Source organism: Gopherus flavomarginatus, chromosome 6, assembly GCF_025201925.1.
Source record: "Gopherus flavomarginatus isolate rGopFla2 chromosome 6, rGopFla2.mat.asm, whole genome shotgun sequence".
Classification (NCBI taxonomy): domain Eukaryota; kingdom Metazoa; phylum Chordata; order Testudines; family Testudinidae; genus Gopherus; species Gopherus flavomarginatus.
The window spans coordinates 95,558,803-95,583,238 of record NC_066622.1 but is presented as its reverse complement, the minus strand read 5'-3'; the positions used below and the strand labels follow the sequence as shown (position 1 = coordinate 95,583,238).

The 24,436-nt window shown below is 41.2% G+C and overlaps 1 protein-coding gene across 2 annotated transcripts in view; it reads right to left on the bottom strand.

Annotated features, from left to right (window-relative positions):
• The window catches only part of CCAR1 (cell division cycle and apoptosis regulator 1), a 40,520-nt gene extending 20,853 nt beyond the window's left edge, over window positions 1-19,667 (bottom strand). The window contains exons 1-11 of one of the 2 annotated variants that reach the window (XM_050959304.1): window positions 19,540-19,667; window positions 17,622-17,739; window positions 8,402-8,574; window positions 7,803-7,847; window positions 6,728-6,760; window positions 5,466-5,659; window positions 4,558-4,672; window positions 4,285-4,477; window positions 2,699-2,828; window positions 2,250-2,411; window positions 1,051-1,276 (exon numbers count right to left, since the gene is read on the bottom strand). In XM_050959304.1, the coding sequence (XP_050815261.1) occupies window positions 1,051-1,276; window positions 2,250-2,411; window positions 2,699-2,828; window positions 4,285-4,477; window positions 4,558-4,672; window positions 5,466-5,659; window positions 6,728-6,760; window positions 7,803-7,847; window positions 8,402-8,574; window positions 17,622-17,694 (1,344 nt within the window). In that variant the 5' untranslated portion in view covers window positions 17,695-17,739; window positions 19,540-19,667. The remainder of the gene's footprint in view (window positions 1-1,050; window positions 1,277-2,249; window positions 2,412-2,698; window positions 2,829-4,284; window positions 4,478-4,557; window positions 4,673-5,465; window positions 5,660-6,727; window positions 6,761-7,802; window positions 7,848-8,401; window positions 8,575-17,621; window positions 17,740-19,539) is intronic. The other variant, XM_050959305.1, reaches the window with a different exon arrangement.
• Between the last annotated feature and the right edge of the window lie 4,769 nt (window positions 19,668-24,436).

The window sequence follows — 24,436 nt, the reverse complement described above, 5'->3', positions numbered from 1 at the left end:
GCAGACATCATAACACCCATTTTACAGAGGAGAAACTGTGGCATAGAAAGTGACATAACCAAGGTCATACAGTGGCAGCGCTGAAGACAGAACCAGGGGCCAAAGGATAGAACTACTAAACCATCATCAACTATTATCCTACAGTTAGTGATTACTTTAAACTTTAAGTATCTGCTGGTCTTCTTTAAGTCAGAAGATCTAAAAAAGTGAAAACTAACATCCACTTAAACCTCAGTCAGTTTACTATATGAAATATTAATACAGTAAAAACTTTTGAAACTGGCATGCTGGGGAGGGAGGGGGTTGCCAGCAAATTTAAAATGCCAGTTAACGGAGGGAGGGGTTTGGAGTGCGCACAGGAGTGGGGGGGGGGGGGAGGGAGAGGCATGCCTTGAGGCAGGGGCATAGGAGGGGGCTCGGGGTGCTGGACGGGGGGGTCACTCACCTCCGGTGGCCCCCCGCGACTGGCTCCCCATCCCTGTTGCTCCTGGCGGAGGCACGACCAGGCAGCTCTGGAAGGAAAGGGCTGGGAGCCGAAGAGTCAACGCTTGGGGAAAGGGAACGGAGGCAGCGTGCCTGCAGAGCCGCCTGGCCACAGCTTTGCCAGCAACAGCAGGGACAGGGAACAGCTTGCGGGGAGCTGCCGAAGGTGAGCGCCCCCCACATCCGGCACTCTGAGCCCCTCCAGACCCCAACAGCCTGCCCTAAGCCCCCTTCCAGACCCCAACAGCCTGCCCTAAGCCCCCTTCCAGACCCAAACTCCCGCCCAGAGCACCAGACTTTCAGTGCAGATCAGAAATGCCGGTTTATAGAGCTGACAGTTGGTGAAGTGCTGGATAAAAGAGCTTTTACTATTATAGACAAAGAGTCAACTAAAAACATTTGAGTAGAGTGAAAAACTATTTGCTAGGGAAAGTAAATGTAAAGATATGACAAAAACAGTTAGAAAAATGTTACTCTGCAAGTGTATTCACAAGCTTCTCTCTGCCACCTTACCCCTGTTTTAAAAAATTTCTAATGAAAAGTTGAACTATAAGGTGTCATACAAACCTTCGCGCTGTACAGGTGATCAGCATCTGGTGGATCAAGGACAGCAGTGTTTTTATCTAAAGGATCTACTTCTCTGTGCATTACATAGAAATTGCAGTAGTTTCCCAACTGAAATGGTCTTGACATAGGGAAAGCATCCACCCATGTAAACTGAGCATCAAAAAAGTCACTAGGGATGTACAAATTTTGATAACGTCGTCTCAGTTCCATCATATCACAATTAGGGCTGAAATAACAAGAAAAATGTATTTTGAAAGGTATGGTAATAAGGGATCTTAATCTGAAAACAATTAAGCACTAAGATGTTTAAAGGGTCACTTGACCTTGAATGGGTCCCTTAGAATATGTGCTAACTACTTATGCTAAGCAATCAGTTCAATCTTGTATTTAGCTGTGTATCTTTCCCAGACCCGAAGACAACATCTCTGTGTAGCTCAAAAGCTTGTCTCTTTCACCAACAGATGTTGGTCCAATAAAAGATATTACGCTCACCCACCTTGTCTCTCTACTAATCTGGGACCAACACATCTACAACACTACATAAAGCTATTGAGAAATATCCACCTGCACTAAGAGGATGTGGCAACGCTCTATGCTAATGCAGATTTCATGCATAAAAAAAGGTCTCTCAGTGTCAGTACTTTCTGATGGTTTCCACTTACAAAAAGTTAAAAGAACCAAGAAGTTGTAAGTGGAACAAACTTATGTTCACTGAAACATTTCTTGAGAATCTACCCACATTTGCTTATGAAGGATGGAGAAACCTACTTGACAGAAACCCATAAAGGATCAGCTCTTCAGGAAGTATGCCCTGCCTACAATAACTAAAGCCACTAGGGGATGGTCTCATTGCACATCACTCAGGTTTACAGGTGACCCAAGTGAACAATCCGGTGTGCCTCTAATAGAGTAATTTCAGTAAGTGGAAAAAGTAAGCTGAAACATCTTCGAAAATCAAAAATATTCCAAAAATGTTGGGCTTGAGTCACACAATTGGCAAACAGCTTTCCAACATCTGTTATTGCTTTCTCTATGTAGTCTAGAAGCAAGCTGCTTATAATATTTAAGTTAAGGAGAAGTCCAAGACAGTTGTTGGGGTTTTTTTTGAGCTAGTCTAGAGATATGAATCTTACAATAATTTGTATTCATTTCCATATAAAAATGAACTTCAACAAAAAACAGATGGCCAATGAACATACCAGTCTAACGAAAACTTGGAAAACTGAACTGTGTAACGTGGAACAACACGCCGTGGTCTTCGAGGTGACCTTTCCCTCTCTCGCCGAGGCGATCTCTCTCTGGAGCGTTTTCTCTGGGGTGACCTCTCCCGTGACCTACGTCTCTCTCGTTCTCTTTCACGACTTAAAAAAATGTATATAAGATATGAACATTCCTCATTTTAGAAGCAACAACAAATTTTATGAAAATAGGCCTATCACAGGTCAATAGTTCTACAAAGATACAATGCATTCAAACAACAGGAAGCATTTATATAGAACTTTTCATCTCCAAAACAAATTGATGGTACAGTCTATGAGAAAAGAAAGAATCAAATCTCTTTATCAGGACTAAGCTGCTCAAGTACACTCAGAAAATTAAACATAACATTTGATGAACTCCATAAGCAGATTTGTCATCAACAACACACCTTCTGTCATCTTTTCTGTTAGGCATAGGGTCCCCTCTGTCATTCCTCCCTGAAAATCTGGATGGAGGGTCTAGTCTTCGTGCTGGTTGAGGCTGTGAAACTATACGGACAGGGGGCTGTAATAAACCAGCTGAAAAATAAAAACAATTTTAGGATTTAAGCATAATTAAGAACCATTGCCTATACTAAACTGTTATAATATTGAATATTTTCAAATCATTCTAAAATTCATTTAATAGTGTTTTGTCCACCAATAAGCGAATTGTAAAAAACAGTATTTAATAGCTTAGTGTTTCCAAAAACACCATTCTGATGTCTTTCTTCACTCTGTGAAATAGAAGGTACACCTCTATCCCGATATAATGCAACCCAATATAACATAAATTTGGATATAATGTGGTAAAGCAGCACTCGGGTGGGGGGGAGGACAGGGCTACGCACTCGGGCGGATCAAAGCAAGTTCGATATAAGGTGGTTTCAGCTATAACAGTAAGACTTTTTGGCTCCCAAGGACAGTGTTACATCAGGGTATAGTGTACCTTAAAGCAATTTTTAAATTTGTGCAGTAAATTTGAATGGCTTAATAGATGCTATTAGGGTAAATCAGCTAAAACACTTCCTGACAATATGCAATGGATTATTTAGGAAATATCTTCAACTCAACAGAATATATTCAGGTTTTGAAGCATATGCTGCGAAAAAAAATTTCTACTGACCTTTCATTAGGGTTCTTCTAAAAAAAAAAGCAAGTGGACAGTTGGATTTGTAGCTGCATTTATTTAACCCCATCAACAAACAGTTTTGATAAAAAGATGCTCAAAAATAGTATACTTAACTGAAATACCATAACTTGGGAAAATATTCCTAAATATTGTGCCCTAATGGTACCTGCCAGAATACAGGACAATATTTTATTCAGGAATCATTTCTGCTAAAATGGTGTTATAGGTTTTTAATCACTGGCAATATGTTTATGAAATCAATGCCTTTGTTTCACTGGAGCACTGCTCCTGCTACTTATTAGTCATATATCATCGTAATATACTGGTGACATCACAACAATCTTCTTGGTAAATATAACGTTAAAGGATTATTTGCCCAGATGCAGAATAAGCAGAATGTAGCAAATACGTTAAAAAAGTTGTAAAACATAAGAATACTCCTAACTTGAAAAACTAAGTTTTCCAGGACATTTCAGTGGACCTTTTAGAATTAAATTCCAATTTGTACTTTGAACTCCATGATACTGTCGGTGTGAATAAATACTATTTTTACATTTTATGGAGGATGTGTTTCTAGATTATAAAACCAATCTCTAAATCATACGAATTGCAGCAGTCCAGAGGAACTTCCCTTAGCAGGTTTTGCTGAGGTACTATAGATGAGTTCCACATACTGTATGGCTTTCTTCACATAACTCCATGTTTCAACTTGGAATATGATACAGTCTTGCTCTTCTACAATCAACTATGTTCATTTTAATTTTTTTTGGTTTTGTTACTTCATTCCTGTGATGGAACAGGTTTAAACATTATCTATATCAACACAAGAGGGAGAAAAACAAATTTCATGTTTTGGAGGAATACCTTTCTGTTGTGGCTGTTGTAGTAAAGGCTGAGGCTGTGTCTGAAGCAAAGGTGTAATAGAAGCTGCTGATATTTGTGCCTGCAACAGAGACTGTGGTTGTGGTTGTGCCTGAACGCTGAATGCAGTTTGCTGTGCAATAGGCTGAAGTACAGTTGGAGGTGTCTTGAGCAAAGGTTGGGTTTGAGTCTGGTTCTAATGGAAAGAGGGAATGCATTGTCAATTAACTTAATCCAAAGAATTCAACAAGTGCTAGATTGGGTAACCACATATACCTGATTTGGAAGTGTTTGAATCCTCTGTGCATTCCATTTGAAAGGCATATTGGGGTTATAAGTAGCTTCTACCAATACTCTATCTCCTACTTGAGGCGTCTTCCCTTTAACAGCACTGCAAAATTTTAAAATAAAAAAGTTGTATACAAGAAAATGTTGTTTAGCGTTTAGCTACAAAAATTAGCTTTCTATTTGAAGAGTTAATTATGAGGTGAAAATGTAAGAGTTACTAATAAGACAGAGCCATACTTCTGGGTTCTGCAACTTCAGGTACAACACTTCAGAAACTGACCAGGAAGATATGAGAGCTGTTTTTATACTTTAAGCATCTTACAAATGTATCTAGAGTCACACTGTACCTTACTACAGTTAAATCTTAAGGTTAAAGGGAGAGAGGACCCAGGGTAGATCTCCAGAGTTCCCTTTAAATACTCCACTCAGGGGCAAGAGGAAAAGAAGTGGGAGGGCAGGGGGAGAGAAGGGATTCAAATTCCATTAACTTCAGTCTGAAAATCCAGTGGAAATAATATCTGCTTCAGACGGGGCATATACTTAGAGCTGTTGAATTCCCTTCCTGGTCCCACACCAGCAAAGCCTCAAGTGCATGTGTTAAGACAGAGAAACTGCATGCTATGTTGGCTCCACTACTCCCAAGTTCTGCAGCTCCATGGTTCTCAGTCCATTTACGTTCCTCAGACCTTCCCACCATGAGGTTTTGAGTAAGAAAAGTCCATATTATGAACCTAGCATTAACAGCCACTATCCTACCCAGGCATCTGCCTTTCACTGCTGCTAGATGTCAACTAGCTGCAGAAATGGTCCCCAGTAGCAAAGAATTTGCAAGCTAAATTCTGAAACATTGCTTAGTGATGACATCACAGAACACAGCTGTAGCCAACTGCACTTACCTGAGCTGAAAAAAGACATCTTCATCCACAAAGCCAAATGTGTCATGTAGTTTTGTAACTACCCCTGTGAAGACACGCTGCTTCTGTGGTTGAGTTTGCTGCTGACTTGACCGTGGTGTTGGATAGGAAACAGTTATCTGTGCTGCTGGCTGAGGAGTAGATAGGCTCAGGCTAGTAGGCAGTGCAACAGCTGGCTGTAACCAAAATAAAACATCAAACTCTATAAGCATTCAGATCCCACTGAGACAATTATAAAGAACAGCTACTTGAGCAAGGCAATGATCAACTTTGGAAGAATCTTTCTAAAAACAAATACTTTATAAACAAAGGGTTACTTTTTAAGCGAAAAGCACATACAAAGCCACACATTACTCCTAAAGGAAATAATTAACTTTAAAATAAATTTAGATGATTCCCTGACACTAAAGAACTCCAATCAACCTAAAAAAAGTTAGACTGCATCATTTTCAAAAATCCACAGCTCTTCAGCAGGGCCATCCACCATTAACTCAAGCTACTGGGTTACCTTGGACTGCATTCTTACAGTTCCTCCATGCAGCCTACTGGTTTGATTCTGCAAAGTAGCAGAGTGTGGAACTAACAAGATTCTATTCTAACTAGTCAATTCGATTCCTTGGCTATTCATAAAAACAGTCAGCAGAATGATGTGCACACAAGTGAATGTGACAAAGTAAGTATTCTGTTTTTGCTGACGGTGGATTTTTAACACCCATTGTTTTGAATGTCTAACATTGAAAAATCAACTACAAATACTTTAAAGAATTGTGCATTTTGGGCCTGTCAAGATCTGCAAGATCCCTTTAAAACAGTATATGAAATACTGTTTCTAAAAATACAGAGCATTAAATTATTTTCTCTTAAGTAAAGTTTCCCCAAACTGTCGCATACTGTAAAATAATAAAAATCTTGAAGTCCATGTTAAAATATTGTATGAGACATTATGCAAAAAAAAGTTATTCCTTCTATAGTTGAATGATAAAAATCTTTCCTTTACCTTAATTATTAAAACTAAAACTATGCAAATTTTAACAGCTGGATACAATACAACAAAGCTGTACCAGTAAAACTTCTATCATATTAGTACAGCTCAGATACTACATATTGTAACAAGACAGTATACAGGCAATCCACCATTATCTGTTAAAAACAACTTAAAATAAAAACAATGGCCAACATCACAGATTTACATTGCCTATGACCTATGTCTGGAGATAAAGACCAAACAAATCAGCCAAACTAACCTGGGTTAAAAGGGTCTGCTGAGGTTGCTGCAACTTAAATAAAAAAATTATAAATTAATTTTATACACTTAAGGAAACTGTACAGTTTTACCTCCTCTTTATAACTAAGGAAAAAATGTTTTTGCTTCATTGACTTAGTTATCTGAGTGGAAACAGTTAATGCATTGGAATTCGATCATTTCTGTAGTCATATTGTGCATATCTATGAAAGTGTGTCCATTTGTACATTTCACTAGGACCACAATTTTCAGACTTAATCAGTAACAGACACTTCAGTTTTCCTGACTGTTTCACCATCATAAATCACTAACATTTAGGACATCTGAGGGAGTGTCTCAAAAGAGACAGTTTGAGCAGCTGGGAAGGGTTAGGACTGTAATTTATCAATCCATGTATTCTCTCACAATACTGTAATTTCAGGTATGACAACAATGCATGCAACAGGGAACCCCTTTAGACAAAAGCATTCCAGCAGTTGAACTACATGGTATATTTAGAGCACGGCATTTATCATGGACCATATACAGTAGAACCTCAGAGTTATGAACACCTCAGGAACAGAGGTTGTTCTTCATAACTCTGAATAAAACATCATGGTTGTTCTTTCAGAAGTTTACAACTGAACATTAACTTAATACAGCTTTGAAACTTTATGTAGGAAAACTTCTGCCTTCTCCTTTTTTTTTGTAGTTTATGTTTAATACGGTACTGTATTTGCTTTTCTCTCCCTTGTCTCTGCTGCTGCCTGACTGCATACTTACAGTTTCAAATGAAGTGTGTGGTTGACTGGTCAGTTTGTAACTTTGTTCATAACTCTGAGGTTATACTGTACATACATGGCACAGTATTTCAAATTCCCCATGCTACACAAAAGGTAAACTCCTATTCTAGAGATTTTTTTCTATAGATGTGAAGATAGACTCAAATTCTCTTTCATAAATAAAAACAAAACTATTTACATTGTTTGTTTAAAGAAAATATTCAGTAAGAAGTAGTTTCTGGAGACTAATCCTGCAAAGACATGCACACTATAGCATAAGTTATTTGTGATGTACATAATAAGAATTAGACAAACCTGTTGTTGTACACTATAGAGCGTCTGCTGAGGTTGTGAATATTGCTGAAAAACATACAAAAGCAAGACAGCTGATGAACAGAAATTACAAGCCAGCTGCTAAATCCCTTAGGAAACAAACAAATACAAAATCTAATATTTATAAATTGGCCTAAATCTGTTTCAGAGGACACACTGTCAAATTCGGTCATTTCTAATACAAAACTTGATCAATACAGTCCACCAAATATTCTTATAACAAAGATCTTCAGAATTAAAAATTCATCCTGGATCACCTCAGCGTTCCACAATATCAAACATAATCCATTAATCCTGCCACTCAAAATAATTAAATATCTAGGTCACAAAACATGAAATTATGTCAAATATTGCTAAACTATGCATTGTGGCTTTGTGAAGTATTTGGAACAATCAATGTGGCGCTTATTGACAATAAAACTCAGTTCACTAAAAATCGATCATGTTTGTACAGGGAAGGCAAACACATTTTATTCTACTGGTCCTCAAGTTAGGCTACTTTAGGCTTGAAGAGCCAATGTTTTCTCTATTACAAAGTTTGTGTAGTCAGCAGAATCACCCCTAAAATACAATTTTCTTACCTGTTGTAATGCAGCAGCTGCAGCTGCAGCTTGTTGCTGCAAAGCAGCTGTTTGAGTTAGCTGATAGTTGGTTGGAGTTTGTGTAGTGAGGCCTGCTGCTGCCAATGCTGTTTGCTGGGTATATATTGTAGGAGAAGCTCCAAGCAATGATGGCTGCTGAACACCAAGAGCAGCTGAAAACAGAACAAACAGTTATGCATTAAGACTCTCTTCATGGCAAGAAAAGAATCCTTACTCTTAATGCCAGTGCTTTCTTCCCCTGGCCTACTCCTAACTCTCTCAAGGGGCAGGGGCACTCCTGAATCTTGACTCCCAGCTGCCATTTCCTTCCTTCTCTACCCTAGACGATAACAAATATTTAAAAAGCAAGCCTTTAAAAATCACGCTTTGCCTCATATTAAATTAGAATCCATAATAAATAGAACCCACACCCATAATACTACAGTCACCAGGTTTCTATTCCAGCAACAAAAGAAGTTGCTGGAACTCGTGCCTCTGTAACAAGCTCTTCTGCAGTAAGGGGGTTGGCTGCACTAGCAGCAGCAATTCTGCTACATGGCCGCCCTTGATGCACTACTGTGGCTAGTAAGGCATTAGTTGTAGATTTTTGCTGCTCATGATTGGCAAAAAGGTGGACAGCTTCAGCCTTGCAAGCTCTGCCCTGGTACCCCAAAGTGAAAAATGTTATTTTTTTATGGTAGTTACAGAGCACTGACAGTTACCACAATTCTGCCAGACTGACAAACAGTGTTGTTTCAGATACATTTTTCTTGGTGGAATCAAGAACATGGTACCACATATAGCATGCACACATACTCTCAGGACTTAGCTCTGATTTAGGACAAAAGTGCCTGTGAAAAAGAGATGATGATGAAAGACGTCATGTTTTAGTAATGAGAGCACAAATAGATGTCATTACCAGCGCAATGAATCTTTTAAAATATTTACTTACACTTTAGGGCATTCCCCTGCCTTTTTTCCAATCCCCCTGCTCCCTGCCCCTTTACCGCACTGCCTGGAGCACCAGGTCAGGCCAGGCTCTGCAGCTGTGCTGCCCAAGGAGCTCGCAGCCTGCCACCCAAAGCATTGCGCTGGCAGCAGAGTGAGCTGAGGCTGCAGCGATACAGCAGTGGAGGGACCAGGGGCTAGCCTCCCAGGACAGGAGCTCAGGGGCCGGGCAGGAGGGTGCCACGGGCTGGATATGGCCCGCGGGCTGTAGTCTGCCTACCTCTGCTATAGTTAGTGTGCTCACAATGGTACATTCACATGTAGACAAAGTTGTATGAGCATGAACTAATGCTATAAATGCCAACACTTTCTAGTGTAAACCAATCCTAAAAAAAATCTAACTAGAAAGTCTGTGAAACTCACAGGATATTTTAATAATTTCTATTATGCAAATTTGAGGGGCAAAATCTGAAATTGTTACCACTGTAATTTTGTAAAAAGAGTTGCATCTTTGTTGATTTTAGTTAAATTTTGTAAAGCATTTTGCCACATGCTGGTAAAAGCAGAACAGAAGAAATGAAACTGAAAGAACTACCTCTGCAGATAACACTGTTTCTACTTGGAAAAATATTTCACAGGTTCCAAAACTACTTTCAAATCTACATTACAGATGCCAAATTACAGCTCACTAATTAAATACAGAAAGAGGAGGCTTTTCAGAGTGGAATTAACGGGATCCGAAGGGAACCAAATCCTCCTTTGAGCTTGTCTTTTTTGTTATGAGGGAAAAAATATACAGAAAAAAAAGGAATCCTCAGAACTACAAAATATCACCTAAAGATTGTAGAGGTGAGCAGACCAGGCCAGAATCCCTTTAACTTTTCATAGATTTAAAAGTTTTAGGATTTTTATTTAAAATTAACAGAATTATATATTTAAACAAAAGACATCATATTCACTTTATTAAGCAAGTAGGGAAGTAATAATTCTAAATTTGTAACATTACAATCATTTCCTTATTAATAAACCAGACTAAATCTTTGCTACAAAATGAAACAGGAGAAGTTGACTGAGAAAGGAGAAATAGATCTCTATTTGCAGGATGCCTATGCGACCTTAAGTGTCAAGGTAGAAGCCTCTAAAAACAGCAGTGTGTTAGGGCTATGCAAGCATGCCCTCTTCGTATGATCCTAGGATTACTTAAGGAGCCCTAGCACAGCCCAGTTGCTTTGCACAAAGAGCCGAAGACTCGAAAAGAAGAGGAAAAGTACACATCTAGATAAGAAATCATGTCAACTAACTACATTTACTTTTAAATAGCTTCTCTTTCTCCTTCAAAAATCTCACATACAGAGTCCCACTTATTGGACATTACATAATCATAAAAACCCATGGAATAATGATGGTCTTGCGGCTAAGGCACTGGATTGGTATTCAAGAGACCCAGATTCAATTTCTAACTCTGTCAAAAATCTTCCTCTGTGACTTGGCCAAGTCATTTAATTTGTGTCTAAACACCCCCCACCCCTCTGAAGTGAGAATACTACTACTACTCTTTCAAGGGTTTCTGTTGAGATTCATAAATCTCAAAGACAAAGAAATTTCTCATGCATAAAGGCTACTGCCTTAGATTTACTGGTGTTTGAGTTCAGATACTGAGACATCTGTACCCTTACAGTAGGTTTGTATGTAAAGTGTTCTTGAGTTAGACAACATCAGAGTAAATAAAGACTGTTTTCTGTGGAATTCTCTCCATATGCTACAAATAGTGTGTGAGGTCTACCTAAAGGTAACTAAGAATATATTTGTAACATAGGCTGCATAACCATCTACCACCACAGGTAATTCTTGAGGATTTGAGGGGAAAAACAAGGTTTGATTTAGGTTTAAAAAACAAAACAAAAAAACTAAATACACCAGATATTTTTAAGTCAGAAATTCAGGATGGTGGCACAAGACGTTCTTATTTATATGGAACAACATATAAAGACCTTGGATTTCACCCATTCTCCCTGTCAATAACACATCATTTCTTCTAACTATATCAAGAGAAACGTCAAATGGCTCAAATAGTGATCCCATAAGGACTGAAAACATCACATCTAAAGAGCAGGAAATAGACTCCTTAGTATTATTGTAAGAAACTCCTCAGGTAACTAAAGCTAAAGAAGAATCTCTATTTCATTTGACTGTGCATTTGACAGTATTTTCTTTGTACAGTCAGTTTCCCCTGAAGTCTAAGTTATTCTTGTTTATGTGGTTCTCTTTCACAGGATACCAGGAGAGAGAAAAAAGTTTAAAGAAAATGTGTGTACAGAACCAAAAAAGATGGGAGAGAGACCAACTTCCAACAGTTTTTATTACAGTTAATACTGTCCTTTCAAGTATCAGAAAGTTTAGGATGTTTTTATAATGATTAATTACAATAAGGAGAGTCTTAAAAAAATCTTTTCAGTATCAGGTGAAAACATGAAAGATACTGAATCTGAGACAGGGCTTCTAGGTTAACCTGCCTGAGTATGCTGATTGAAGAAAAAAAATAAGTTGAATTGTGGATATTAGCTCAGTACTACCCAAGCAGAGTCCACAATGAAAGGTCTCCCACTTCAGGGCACAAGTCTTCACAAAGTTTATTGGAACATCACCATAATTTTTACTTTATATTCAAAAGGTAGCTATGAAAGTGAACAAAGTACAGCGATAATGCACTCTCATCAATCTTTTAGTAAGGAGATGGGTCACTGATTTCTGCACCAGAAGTCTCTCTCCCCAATGTTGGTGCTTTCTTAACAAGTTACCTTGAATTACAATAAATCAAACCTCCAAGTCACAAATACATGGAAGGTTAAAGCCTGGACTGCATCAGATAGGATAGGGCACAGCAAAAGTAGCTTTTTTATAGTTGTCACTATATGAGATTCCGGACTGTATAAGGCATCAACAAGGTGTAGATCATTGCACTTGAATTTGACAATCTGGGGGCAGATGTCCTCCAGAGATTCATGTTAGTGTTAGCATGTTCTTCCAAGATTTTGCCTGTCCGTTCCAAAGAGATCTGAGTGGTGCCAAGGTTTAACTTCATCCAACTACTGTTTATCCAGGTATTCATCTTTGCCATGCAGGCCTTGAGATAAGAGAATGATGGTGTTTGTATTAGCTATAAGGGACATATCCACATATTGCTGTTATCTGACTCAGCAGTTTTATGACTTTTCCCAGTAAAGTAATCTGTACTGCAAAGCAATAGCTTCTCGAGTATTTAGACTACTGAATGCTTTAATGAAAGTGATAAGACTGCCCTCTTCAAATTAAGTCTTAGCTATTTCTATTAGTAGGGGGTCCCAGATGCTCATTACATGTTCCAATTTCACCCAGATACTGAGTAATGTAAGCAAGCACATTCTCGGTGAGGATGGAGTCACAAAGCTGTGTCTCATCACCATATTGCAGACATTGCAACTCATGTCTCCTCCCAACATCACATGCATGTTAAGCAAGAGGAGATGACAAGATGGGACCCCACAGAACCACACAAGAGAGGGAGAGTGCTACTCAAGAGGAAGAGTGACAGTACATCATCAAGAGCACCATCAGATGTGCTGACAATCATTACCAACAATGTACTCAGTTCTCCTCCATAGGCAGTCAACAGTCACAAAGGACATGGGTCTTGAGCACAAAGTTGATGGATGAACTACTCCCAAAACCCTCTAGAGAGTGACACTAATTGAAACTTAAGCAGAGAAGACTAGCCATTTGTCCCCTCCTGCACATATTCTTCTCCAAGCAAGGAAGACAATCTTAACCAAATCAGCAGTGGAATTGACAAATTAAGGAAGTTATTCAAGTCCCGTTCTTTTAAGATGTCTGGATTGAATTTAGAATGAAAGGAATTGCAGGAGAGTCATACAGGTGCGCCTGACTCTAAAATAAATGCAAAAGCATCTTTCAAAGAATCTAAACCTCTACATCCTCTTGATCAAAACAGAAAGGAATATGAATTCTCTTTAGAGGAAAAGCGAGCTAATGGAAGTGTTCACCACTTTTGAAGTATGCAGGCTAACACTGAACACATGAGGGATCAGTTACGCTGAGCAGCGTACACTTTGGAATGAGGCTGTCCACTGTGCTTGTGCTCCTCCCCAGAAGATCATAATATCATATCATAACAACGTAGGGCTTCAAGAGACTTTGAGAAGTCATTCAAGTCCATTCCCCTGCACTGAGGCAAGAACTAGTAAACCTAGACCAGACCTGACAAATGTTTGGCCAAACTTCTTTTCAAAAACCTCTAATAGAACTTCTCTTTGGCCTGGTCTACACTTGGGAGAGGAGGGAGGGGAAGAGGTTGTCGATGTAAGATATGCAACTTCAGCTACGGGCATAGCATAGCTGAAGTCGACGTATCTTATTTTGACTGACCTCCCGTCCTCACGGCACAGGATTAACGGTCGCAGCTCCCCCGTTGACTCAGCTACCGCCGCTTGCCCTGGTGGAGTTCCAGAGTCGACAGGAGCGCGTTCGGGGATCGATATATCGCATCTAGATGAGATGCAATATATCGATCCCCGATAGATCGATCGCTACGTGCCAATACGGCGGGTAGTCTCGACATACCCTTGGAAGCCTATTCCAGAACATAACTTCTGGTATAGTTACCAAGTTTTTCCTTACAGCTAACAAATCTCTCTTGCCACAGATAAAGCCCATTATTTCTTGTCCCTACCTCCAGTGGGCACAGAGAACTGATCAGTGTCGTCTTTATAACAGTTCTTAGAATATGTGAAGACTTGTTAACCACCCCACCCCCCCTCATCTTCTTTTCTCAAAACTGAACATGTCCTATTTTTTAAATCTTTCCTCATAGGTGAATGGGACTGGAACAAGGAACCTGGTACAGGGAAGAAAAGGACCTGGACAAGTTTGAGGGAACAGGGCAAAGGAGGTTAAACTTTAAGAGTGGGGAACAAGCAGAAAAGTCTGTGCTCCCAAGAACACATTCTCCTATAGAGCCTGGGATGTAACCAAAGATTCCTGATTCTCAACATTCCTCCTGCTGTCAGCAAATACTTTGCCAATGGGTTTCACAGTTATACCATCTCCCTCTATTGTTGCTCCATATAGAAATAGTATGTTATCTTCTATTAGTTACTGCATTAGCTCAAATGGCATTAGTCTGAGTGGTGGATTTAAAGGTTCCAAATGTGAAGATCCACGTGGGTGTCAACACACTGCCATGTGACAGAAATTGTGTTTTCAGTTTGCTTTTTTAATAAGCCAGGAAATTACACACAAAAAATATACTAAGACCATTATTAAGGTTGCATTAAAGTCAAGTATTTGGAAGTTAGGAAATGCCCCCAATTAAGGTTGTTTGTGTAACCTTAATTTGGCCCCCTAGTGAATATGCATTGGGAATGAGTCTTCACTTGCATGATCACATACTATATTTTTCCACAGAACCCCTGCCTCATCCAGTGCACAGAATGGACCTTCTCTGAGGATGAATTAGGACTGTTTAGCGAAGGAGACTTGTCTGCAGAATTCCTGCCTCATTTGTTACAGAAGTTGGAAGATGAGTAACAAATGACACAGGTGATGGCCAAAAGAAAAAGGTATCATGATTAAGACAGTTAAATGCTGCCTTGGAGAACTGAATTCTATCTCTGTCTCTGCCACCAAGTTCCTGCGTGATGCTAAGCAAGTCTCTTAAACCAAACTTTTCGGAGATGGTCACTAACTATGTTTCTTATTTTTTCTGGATGCCCAGCTTGAAACCCTGGAACCTCATTTTTGTAAAAGTGCTGAGCACTCTCAGCAGCAGCTGAAGTCAATGGGAGCTGTGCTTGAATAGACAGTCACCTATAAAGCTAAGTACCTTATAAAATCAATTCCTAAGCATCTCAAATTGATAACATAACATTAGTGCATACTTTTGATCTTACTCAGTGTCTCAATTTCCCATTTGTAAAATGGAGATGAAAATACTCTCTTTCACAGAACATTTGAGACACAAATTAATTTGTGTTTATGAAACACTGATATTATACTGATGAGTTTCACAGAAAAGTCCATGAGAAAATTAATAATTCTGTCTTTAGAGCCGAGTTTGAATAGCGTGCTGTAAAAAAGGCCTAAACTAAAGCCACACACTGAATAATGGGAAAACAAAATATTGCTTATTTGCTCACTAACTAAGCATCATCCACCCTGCACATTGAATGAGGCAGGGGCTCTGTGGAATAAAATAGTATGTGATTGTGTAATTAAAGCCTGTATCATAATACATATGCACAAGGGGACCAAATTAAGGTTGCAAAGTAACCTTAATTCCGGCACTTTTTTAACTTCCACGTGCTTGACTTTGCAATCTTAATACTGAAATAACCCACAATGTTTAGTTCTGGAGGGCCTCTGTCTCCTCTCTTGGGTCCTAGCAAGCCCACAGCAACAGAAGTACAAAAACACTTGATTTCTTTGGCTACGTCTACACTACAGGATAAATTCGAATTAGCTTAAACCGATTTTATAAAACAGATATTATAAAGTCGATTGTGCGCATCCACACTAGGCACATTAATTCGGTGGTGTGCGTCCATGGTCCGAGGCTAACGTCGATTTCTGGAGCGGTGCACTGTGGGTAGCTACTGTAAAATAATGAGGCCAATAACGTCGATTTGCGTCCACACTAACCCTAATCCGATATAGTAATATCGATTTTAGCGTTACTCCTCTCGTTTTGTAAGAGTACAGAAATCAATTTAAAGAGCCCTTTAAATCGATATAAAGAGCAGTGTAGTGTGGACGGGTGCAGCATTAAATCGATTTAACGCTGTTAAAATCGGTTTAACAGCGTAGTGTAGACCAGGCCTTTGACTACTACATAGCAATCTTCAGATTCACATTGCTGCTTGGGAACCTTGATACTCCTTTACGGCTAGAAGAGATCCCACCCCAAAATACAGCCAGTTGACATAGTTTCAAACAAGTTAGCCTGAAATTTGACTGGGGATTTTAGAATTGCATTAAGATAACTGGCCACAATGATTGAAAAATACTCTTTTGAACACCAAGACAGGACTTGTGGTGCAGGGAACTTTGATAGAGGGTTCCAGTTTGCACAGAGAGTGCAAGCGTATCCCACGAATAGGAATCTATACAAGCGATTCGCAAAGAAGTAGTACTTACAATATACAAGTACATTCAGTAATAAGCAAAAAGCAAACACCCATTGTGTAGATCATATTGATTGTGTAGATCATATTGAGTGATACTGGTTGAAGTTTCCTTAAAGTGAAACTCTTAGGATTTCCAAGCAGTTATTCCATCAGCCTTTACTAGTCCTTTTACATTTCATCTTGATGAATTACCATTGTAAAAATGCATTTTACACAACTTTGGATATAAGTGACTTAAGTTGTTCACTAAGATACCTAACTGATTACCATTATTATTTCATTCAAATCTAAGAGAGTCAACCTTTAAATGCAGCAAAGAATCCTGTGGCACCTTATAGACTAACAGACGTTTTCGAGCATGAGCTTTCGTGGGTGAATACCCGCTTCGTCAGATGCATCTGACGAAGCGGGTATTCACCCACGAAAGCTCATGCTCGAAAACGTCTGTTAGTCTATAAGGTGCCACAGGATTCTTTGCTGCATTTACAGATCCAGACTAACACGGCTACCCCCTGAACCTTTAAATGTTAACTGACTTGTCTGATAAATATGTTAGCACTATATCATTTTTGTATAAATATCTTCTTGCTGTATGTTCCAGTGTATGCATTTATGAAATGGGCTGTAGCCCACGAAAGCTTATGCTCAAATAAATTTGTTAGTCTCTAAGGGTACATCCAGACTACTCACCAATCGATCGATCGAACTATCGGGGATTGATATATCGCGTCTAGATGAGACGTGATATAGCGATCCCCGAACGCACTTCCGTCAACTCTGGAACTCCACCAGGGCGAGCGGCGGTAGCGGAGTCGACAGGGGAGCTGTGGCCGTCGATCCCGCACCGTGAGGATGGGAGGTAACTCAAAATAAAATACGTCGACTTCATCTACCCTATTCCCGTAGCTGAAGTTGCATATCTTACACCGACCCCTGAGTGTAGACCAGGTCTAAGGTGCCACAAGTATTCCTGTTCTTTTTGCTGATACAGACTAACCTGGCTGCTACTCTGAACTATATCATTCTGCACAACGGTAGAATCTGCAATTTAACTAGATGTCAGGGTTCAAACATTAAATGATGTACAAACTGACCTGGCTGAGATACTGCAGTGGCTGTAAACTGAGTAGCCCATGGGGGATTCTTCTGTCCTCCAAACTGAGCCATGATGGAAGGCAAAATCCTCAGTGTTTTATCTTCTATAACTGTGATCTATTAAGATGAATAAGCAGCTACTGTTATAAATATTTCAGCTAATATTAACAGTATTTTAAAACATGTTCCACAAACATTTAACTATTCCATTCTTAGGTCAAAGATTTCTTTTTATACATGAGTCTGGTGTTCAACATGCAAGGCTTCTGAGCTCTGTCAAATCAATGTGCAATCTAACAAATGACAGAATGAGATCTTACTCTCATTGAGACATTGAAGAGCCCTTCATAGAAACACAGAATATCAGGGTTGGAAGGGAACTCAGAAAGTCATCTAGTTCAACCCCCTGCTCAGGGCAGGACCAATCCCCAGACAGATTTTTGCCCCAGACCCCTAAATGGCCTCCTCAAGTACTGAACTCACAAACCGGGGTTTAGCAGGCCAATGCTCAAACCACTGAGCTATCCCTCCCCACATCCTGACAACAAAACTAAAACTATTTAAATGTACAGGAAAAGCTAAAAACTGAATTAAACTAAAGTTTCTAATGAGATCTGGGGGGATTTCACAGAAGAATAAAACACAATTTTTAAATAAGCAAAAATTATTTTTGTGCTCAAAGTCACTCACTCTCCAAACATGGTTAGTAGGAACATGCAATATATAAATTTTGGGCATAACTCACTTCTGTTGTGCAGTACAATTGGAAAGTTACACTCAGATATTTACACCTTTAAATAGGAAGGTTAAGATAGCAGTGAAGACACAGCAATCCTGCTTTTAACTAGAGTTGTTAGTCTCTGGGAGTGCACGTTAAGTCAGGTTGAACTCATGCTGTTAACCTGAGTTGCCTTCACTGCTATTTTACCAAGAGTTAAGAACACACTTTTTTTTTTTTGGCAGCGTAGACACCCTAAGTGAATAATAAGTGGTAAACCCAGTGAATATACAAACAGTTCTTGTGGCACAGAGAGAAAGCTTAAATGCCCTCCTCCTTCCCCCCCTGCCACTCCCCCCCCCCTTAGCTAGAGTCAGTACAGGAGTTATCTGTCGCTCCCCACCTGTTCCTGGACTTTTTCAATTCAGACTATTTACTAACTTGAATAGGCATTTGCAAAATGACTACAGCTTTAACACTTTCATTTAACTATGTATTTAATTATGTACAGACAGTCCCACTGATCTCACAGGAATGACTCACATACATGTGTACAGGGTTGGGACGTAAATTTGTCTACCGAACATTACTATTCATTGCGATTTGTATTACAGTAGCACCACGGGGCCCAGGCACAGAGCAGAACCCTAGCACGGTGGGCCCTGTACAAACACAGACAAGATAGTCGCTGCCCCGAAAGCCACCCCGCAGAGTCCCGGTAATAACTAAGGAGGAAAGGGGCACTCCCTGCAACTCACGGTAACCTCGATGCTCGAACTCCCTAAGTACTGAAGCCTGGGCCTGCACCCTGAACGGACACGGACAGCAAACACGGCAGGGGCTGCTCTGAGGGAGTCTCCGCGCGCCCTTGTGAGGCGGCGGGGGCGGGGGCAGGTCCAAGTGAGGGAGTCTCGGTGCGGGAAGCCGAGGGCAGGTGGCCGTGAGGAAGCCTCCCGCTGCACTGAGCGAGGCCAAAGGCCTCTGAGGGATGGAATCTGCTCAGTAACGGCTCAGGCGAAGCAAGTGGCTTCGCGCGGCTCCTCCCCGCCAACAATGCGGGGCCTGAACGCGGGAGCGGGGCCTACCCCCCAGGGATCCCGTCCTGCCTAGACGGGCCTGTTACAGGGGCGGGCCGGGCCGGAGGCCCCCATCGTTCCCTTCGGAGCCTTTCTGCCGAACCCCGCGAGCACCCATCATACCTGAGCCGAGCCAGGCCAAGCTGGGCCTCACTGGAGCCATTTCAAACCCATTTAGCCCACACACATACGCTGCCGCGGCTCCCTACTGCGCATGCCTCCCAGGACTGAACGGAAAGAGCCGACGGCGCTTACTGCTGACGTTAATTAAAACGTGCGTCCCTCCGCACGTGCTCCGCCAGAGTCTCCGGCGCCACAGCAAGGAAGACGTCACTAATGCGCACGCGCAAAGAGGCGACCTCCGGGCGGGCTCCTGCCGTGAAGGTCGCGGAGAGAGGGCGTAGGCACTTGCTCTGGATGAGGCACTTCGCCGCCATGTTGCTTCGGGGCATATGACTCAAAGGCCGACGGTACCGCCATCTTGTTTTCGGGCAGAGGCTGGCTGGTTGTGCCAAGCGATGCAAATCTGGCCCATTTCTCTCTCACGTGGACCCCGCAGGATTTTCCCTGGCTGTGCTGAATTTATGAAACCTTTATGATGCTTCTTTCGTGTGCACCTGTCCCCCCAAGACTCCTGTACAAACATCCCAGCTAAAGGAAACTCCAAAGGCCACATGACTTTTTCCTTGTTATTTACTTGACTCAGTGTAACTATTCTTTACTAATGGTGTACATTATTTCAATATAAAAGTGATGAGGCACCACATCTGTGTGGAACTTTGGTACTGAGATGAGGAATATTTGAGAGAAATGTGCTCCATGAGCATTCAAGGCACTAAATGCTGCATGGCTACTGTGCAGACAGGCAGATCAAGCGGCAGTTGTGCAATGGGACTCCACTCCACACAAAGTGCACACACACTTCACAGCAGTTGTTGCTGCACCAGCACACGGGACCATTTGGGATAGAGGAAGAACAGAAACATGAGCAGGGCTATAAGTATATGCAACTGCTGGACAATATGTTCCATACAAATTATACAGGCGTCTTAGCCTACGGCTGGAGGTGTGTGCTAAGGTTTGACTTACATGGAGATTTCTTGCAAAAAGCTACTTTAATTGGGCTTTTGACTGAAAACAAGCATTTGCTTTGGGCTGAAAAGCACCATAACGATGTAAGATACTGCTGGTCTCATTAAGAGGCCAAAAAGGCATGGATCTTACAAAAGCAAAATTTTACAAAGCGTTTACTGATACATATATATATATATATATATATATATATATATATATATATATTTTAATTGGAAATGGAGCAAAATCCATTTAAAAGGCACAGTCCTACCAGAATTTTTCCCTGACGGTATATTTTGGCTTTATCCCAATGAGTCATGACACATTCACAAGTGGCACAAACTGTTTTATGTTCTGGCAGAGTAACTAGAATCAAGCAACAGTCCACAAAGTACTCTAGATAAATATAGAATTGAAACAAATAAATTATCTCATTAAGGTGCAAAGAGAGGCAAAGTTATCATACTTAGAACTTTACTTATATTGCATTTTAGCTACTGAATAATTTGATGATTTAGAACAATCTTAACATTGTTAAGCATAGTTCTATAAATTTAAATTCTTTATTCATCCTACTATGCTTACTCAATCTAATCCTTAAGTATTCTCATTGAAGTCATCTATCTTGTGTGAGTAACTACTCAGTCCAAATAAAGACTGCAGAGCATGCCCCCAATATAGTTGGTACAGTTCAAGAGATCAAGCCATGCTTACAAGCAACACTCCCTACCGTGCTCCTCAGTTATGGAGCATCTCAATGTGCTCATGAAGCATTATAATAAACAGGGCCAAACATTTCAGCTGAAAACTAGCTGTGCCATGGGGTATGTGATTATAGTTGTTTACACTCACAGCGTTCCCTTACTGCATTTTCTGGGCTAGTAGTTTTCAGTGTGCTAAACTAGCATCTGTGGAAGGAATGCCTCTTTTTTGTCTGTGTGAGGAGCAATATCAGATCAGCACAGTGAGGGGCTGGTATCCAGAGAGGCAAGACAGAGGGGTAAGTGTAGGGACTAATGGTGACCTGGCAAAGAATGTACAATAATTAATAACATAAAAATAATTGTAAAAATACACATAAGAAAAAAGTGGCTGGAGTTAGAGAACAAACTATTGGGGGTTGGTGGAACAGGAAGAGGATCCTGAAGAAATATAAAAGTGAGCTCTGAGCATATTAGCAATGGTTATAGTCATACTCTACCTGAGACAACAGGAAATCAAGATGCCAGTTCCCTTTAAACCTCTAAATCAGTGGATCTCAGCCTTTCCAGACTACTGTACCCCTCTCAGGAGTTTGATTTGTCTTGCATACCCGCAAGCTTTACCTCACTTAAAAACTACTTGCTTTCAAAAACAGACATAAAAATACAAAAGTATCACAACGCATTATTACTGAAAAAATTACTTTCTCATTTTTACCATATAATTATAAAATAAATCAATTGGAATATTAATATTGAACTTACATTTCAGTGTAAATATATAGAGCAATATAAACTAATTATTGTCTGTATGAAATTTTAGTTTGTATTGACTTTTCTAGTGCTTTTTATGTAGCCTGTTGTAAAACTAGGCAAATATCAAGATGAGGCATCCCTGGTTAAGAACCATTGCTCTAAATCATCTCCCCTAAGAGGAGGTCAATGTAATAACTCATAAAAAGGCCCTTTGGCCAACAGACCAGAGAACAATGATTTTACTAGAAATACAACTAATTTTTAGAACTATGGTAAGAACATAGAAACGGCCATACTGGGTCAGATCAAAGGTCCTCTAGCCCAGTATCTTGTCTTCCGGCCGTGGCCAATGCCAGCTGCCCCAGAGGGAATGTACAGAACAGGTAATCATCAAGTGATCCATTCCCTGTCACCCATTTCCAGCTTCTGGCAAAGAGAGTCTAGGGACACGATCCCTACCCATCCTGGCTAATACCCATTGATGAACCTATTCTCCATGAATTTATCTAGTTCTTTTTTTAATTAAAAACAAAAAATTAAATTAGCCTCCCCCTTCAGCCGCAAGTTTTTGGCATTGTCCTTTACATGTATGGTGTGGGCAAGACTCATATTGAGTTATTTGGTCTCTGGCTCTGCCTGTTTCCAAGTTAAAGCAGGTTGTTGTGAATTTAGTGCTAACAAATAGCAGAAATGGCATGGGAAAAGCAGTGGGAAAACGTGGTTAAATAAATATTTTATGTATTGTAATAGAATCCAATGGATAACAAGGATTTATAGGAGGAGAATGAACAAAGGAAAGAAACTGAACATCAGGAAATACAGCTTATTAGTTAAATTTATTAGTGGGGCTTTCTTTGTCTTTACCCTATGGCAGGAGTGGGCAAACTTTTTGGCCTGAGAGCCACATCTGGGTGAGGAAATTGTATGTGTGGGGCCATGAATGTAGGATTGGGACAAGGGGTTGGGGTATAGGAGTGCAGGGTGCAGCAGGGGGCTCAGGGCAGGGGGTTTGGGTGCAGGAGGGATGTGGGGTGCAGCAGGGGGCTCAGGGCAGGCGATGGGGTGCAGGAGGGGGTGTGGAGTGTGGGAGGGGACTCAGGGCTGGGAGATGGGTACAGGAGGGGTGTGACGGGATCAAGGCAGGGGGTTAGGGGGCTCAGGGCAGGGGTTTAGGGTGTGGGGTGTAAGAGGGGTTTGGGGTCCGGGCTCCAGCCTGGTGCCGCTTACCTTGAGCGGCTCCAGGTGGCAGCGGAGTGCAGTGGGGCTAAGGCAGGCTCCCTGCTTGCCCTGCCCCACGCCACTCCTGGAAGTGACCAGCATGTCTGGCAGTGGCTCCTGGGGGTGGAGTGGGGCAGGCAGCTCCACCACACACTGCACTCGCCTGAGGGTACCACCCCTGAAGCTTCCCTTGGCCGCGGTTCTCTGTTCCCGGCCAATAGGAGCTGTGGGGTGCTGTGCCTGCAGGCGAGGGCAGCACACGGAGCCCTTTCCCACACCCAGGGGCCGAAGGGAATGGTGCCGGCCACTTCTGCGAGCAGCGCGGGGCCAGAGCAGGCAGGAAGCCTACCTTACTCCGCTGCGCCATGGGGCTGGCAATCCTGCGGGCTGCATTGAAAGTCCTGATGGTCTGGATCCGACCCATGGGCAGTAGTTTGCCCTGCCCTGCCCTATGGTGCACCTTAGAAATTTCCAACTGGTTTATTTTTCAGGACATTTAAATGCTGATATGGAAGAGCTAAGAGTTTAAAACCATGTGTCGTCATGGCTTGCGTGGCAGTGTCGCTAAAAGCTGTGTAGTGTAGACATAGCCTCAGTGCTTCTACCACCCCACTCCACCCCAATTTTATCATCTGTAACCCTAGGCACCCTGTGTTCAGACCTAAATACTACTGCAATGATATCTTAGGCTGGGGAGGGATCCTTTAGCAGTGAGCCGGAAACCCAATAGGTACTGCAATGATATTTGTACACAATGTGCCTTGTGAGGTATCATCTGAAAACTCACTCATCAATAATATCATTGAGAAATGTATGGGAGAATGCATTGTGAGGAATCATGGATACTCAGTGATATGCTTTACAGTCTGTGACTGAAAGGTGTTTAAACTAGGCACAGCAGGGGAGTTAATAACAGGTTTTCTAAAGACAAAGCAAAGAGGCTAATTGAGGTGTGGCCTAATTCAATGGGCTATTAATTTGTAGCTGAAGTTGCAGGAAGATAACATTTACATTGTAAATTGGAGCAGGAAGCATCACATTGGAACACAGCAGGGGACACCTTATTCAGTATAGAGTTGCCCCCCCCCCAGAGGAGACAGAAACTGAACCTCAAAGGCTTAGGGTATGGCTACTGTGGGAGCGCTGCTGGGGCAGCACTTTGAAGTGTGAGTGTGGTCGGAGCGCCAGCGCTGGGAGAGAGCTCTCCTAGTGCTGCACGTAAACCACATCCTCTACGGATGTAGCTTGCAGTGCTGGGAGCCGCACTCGGG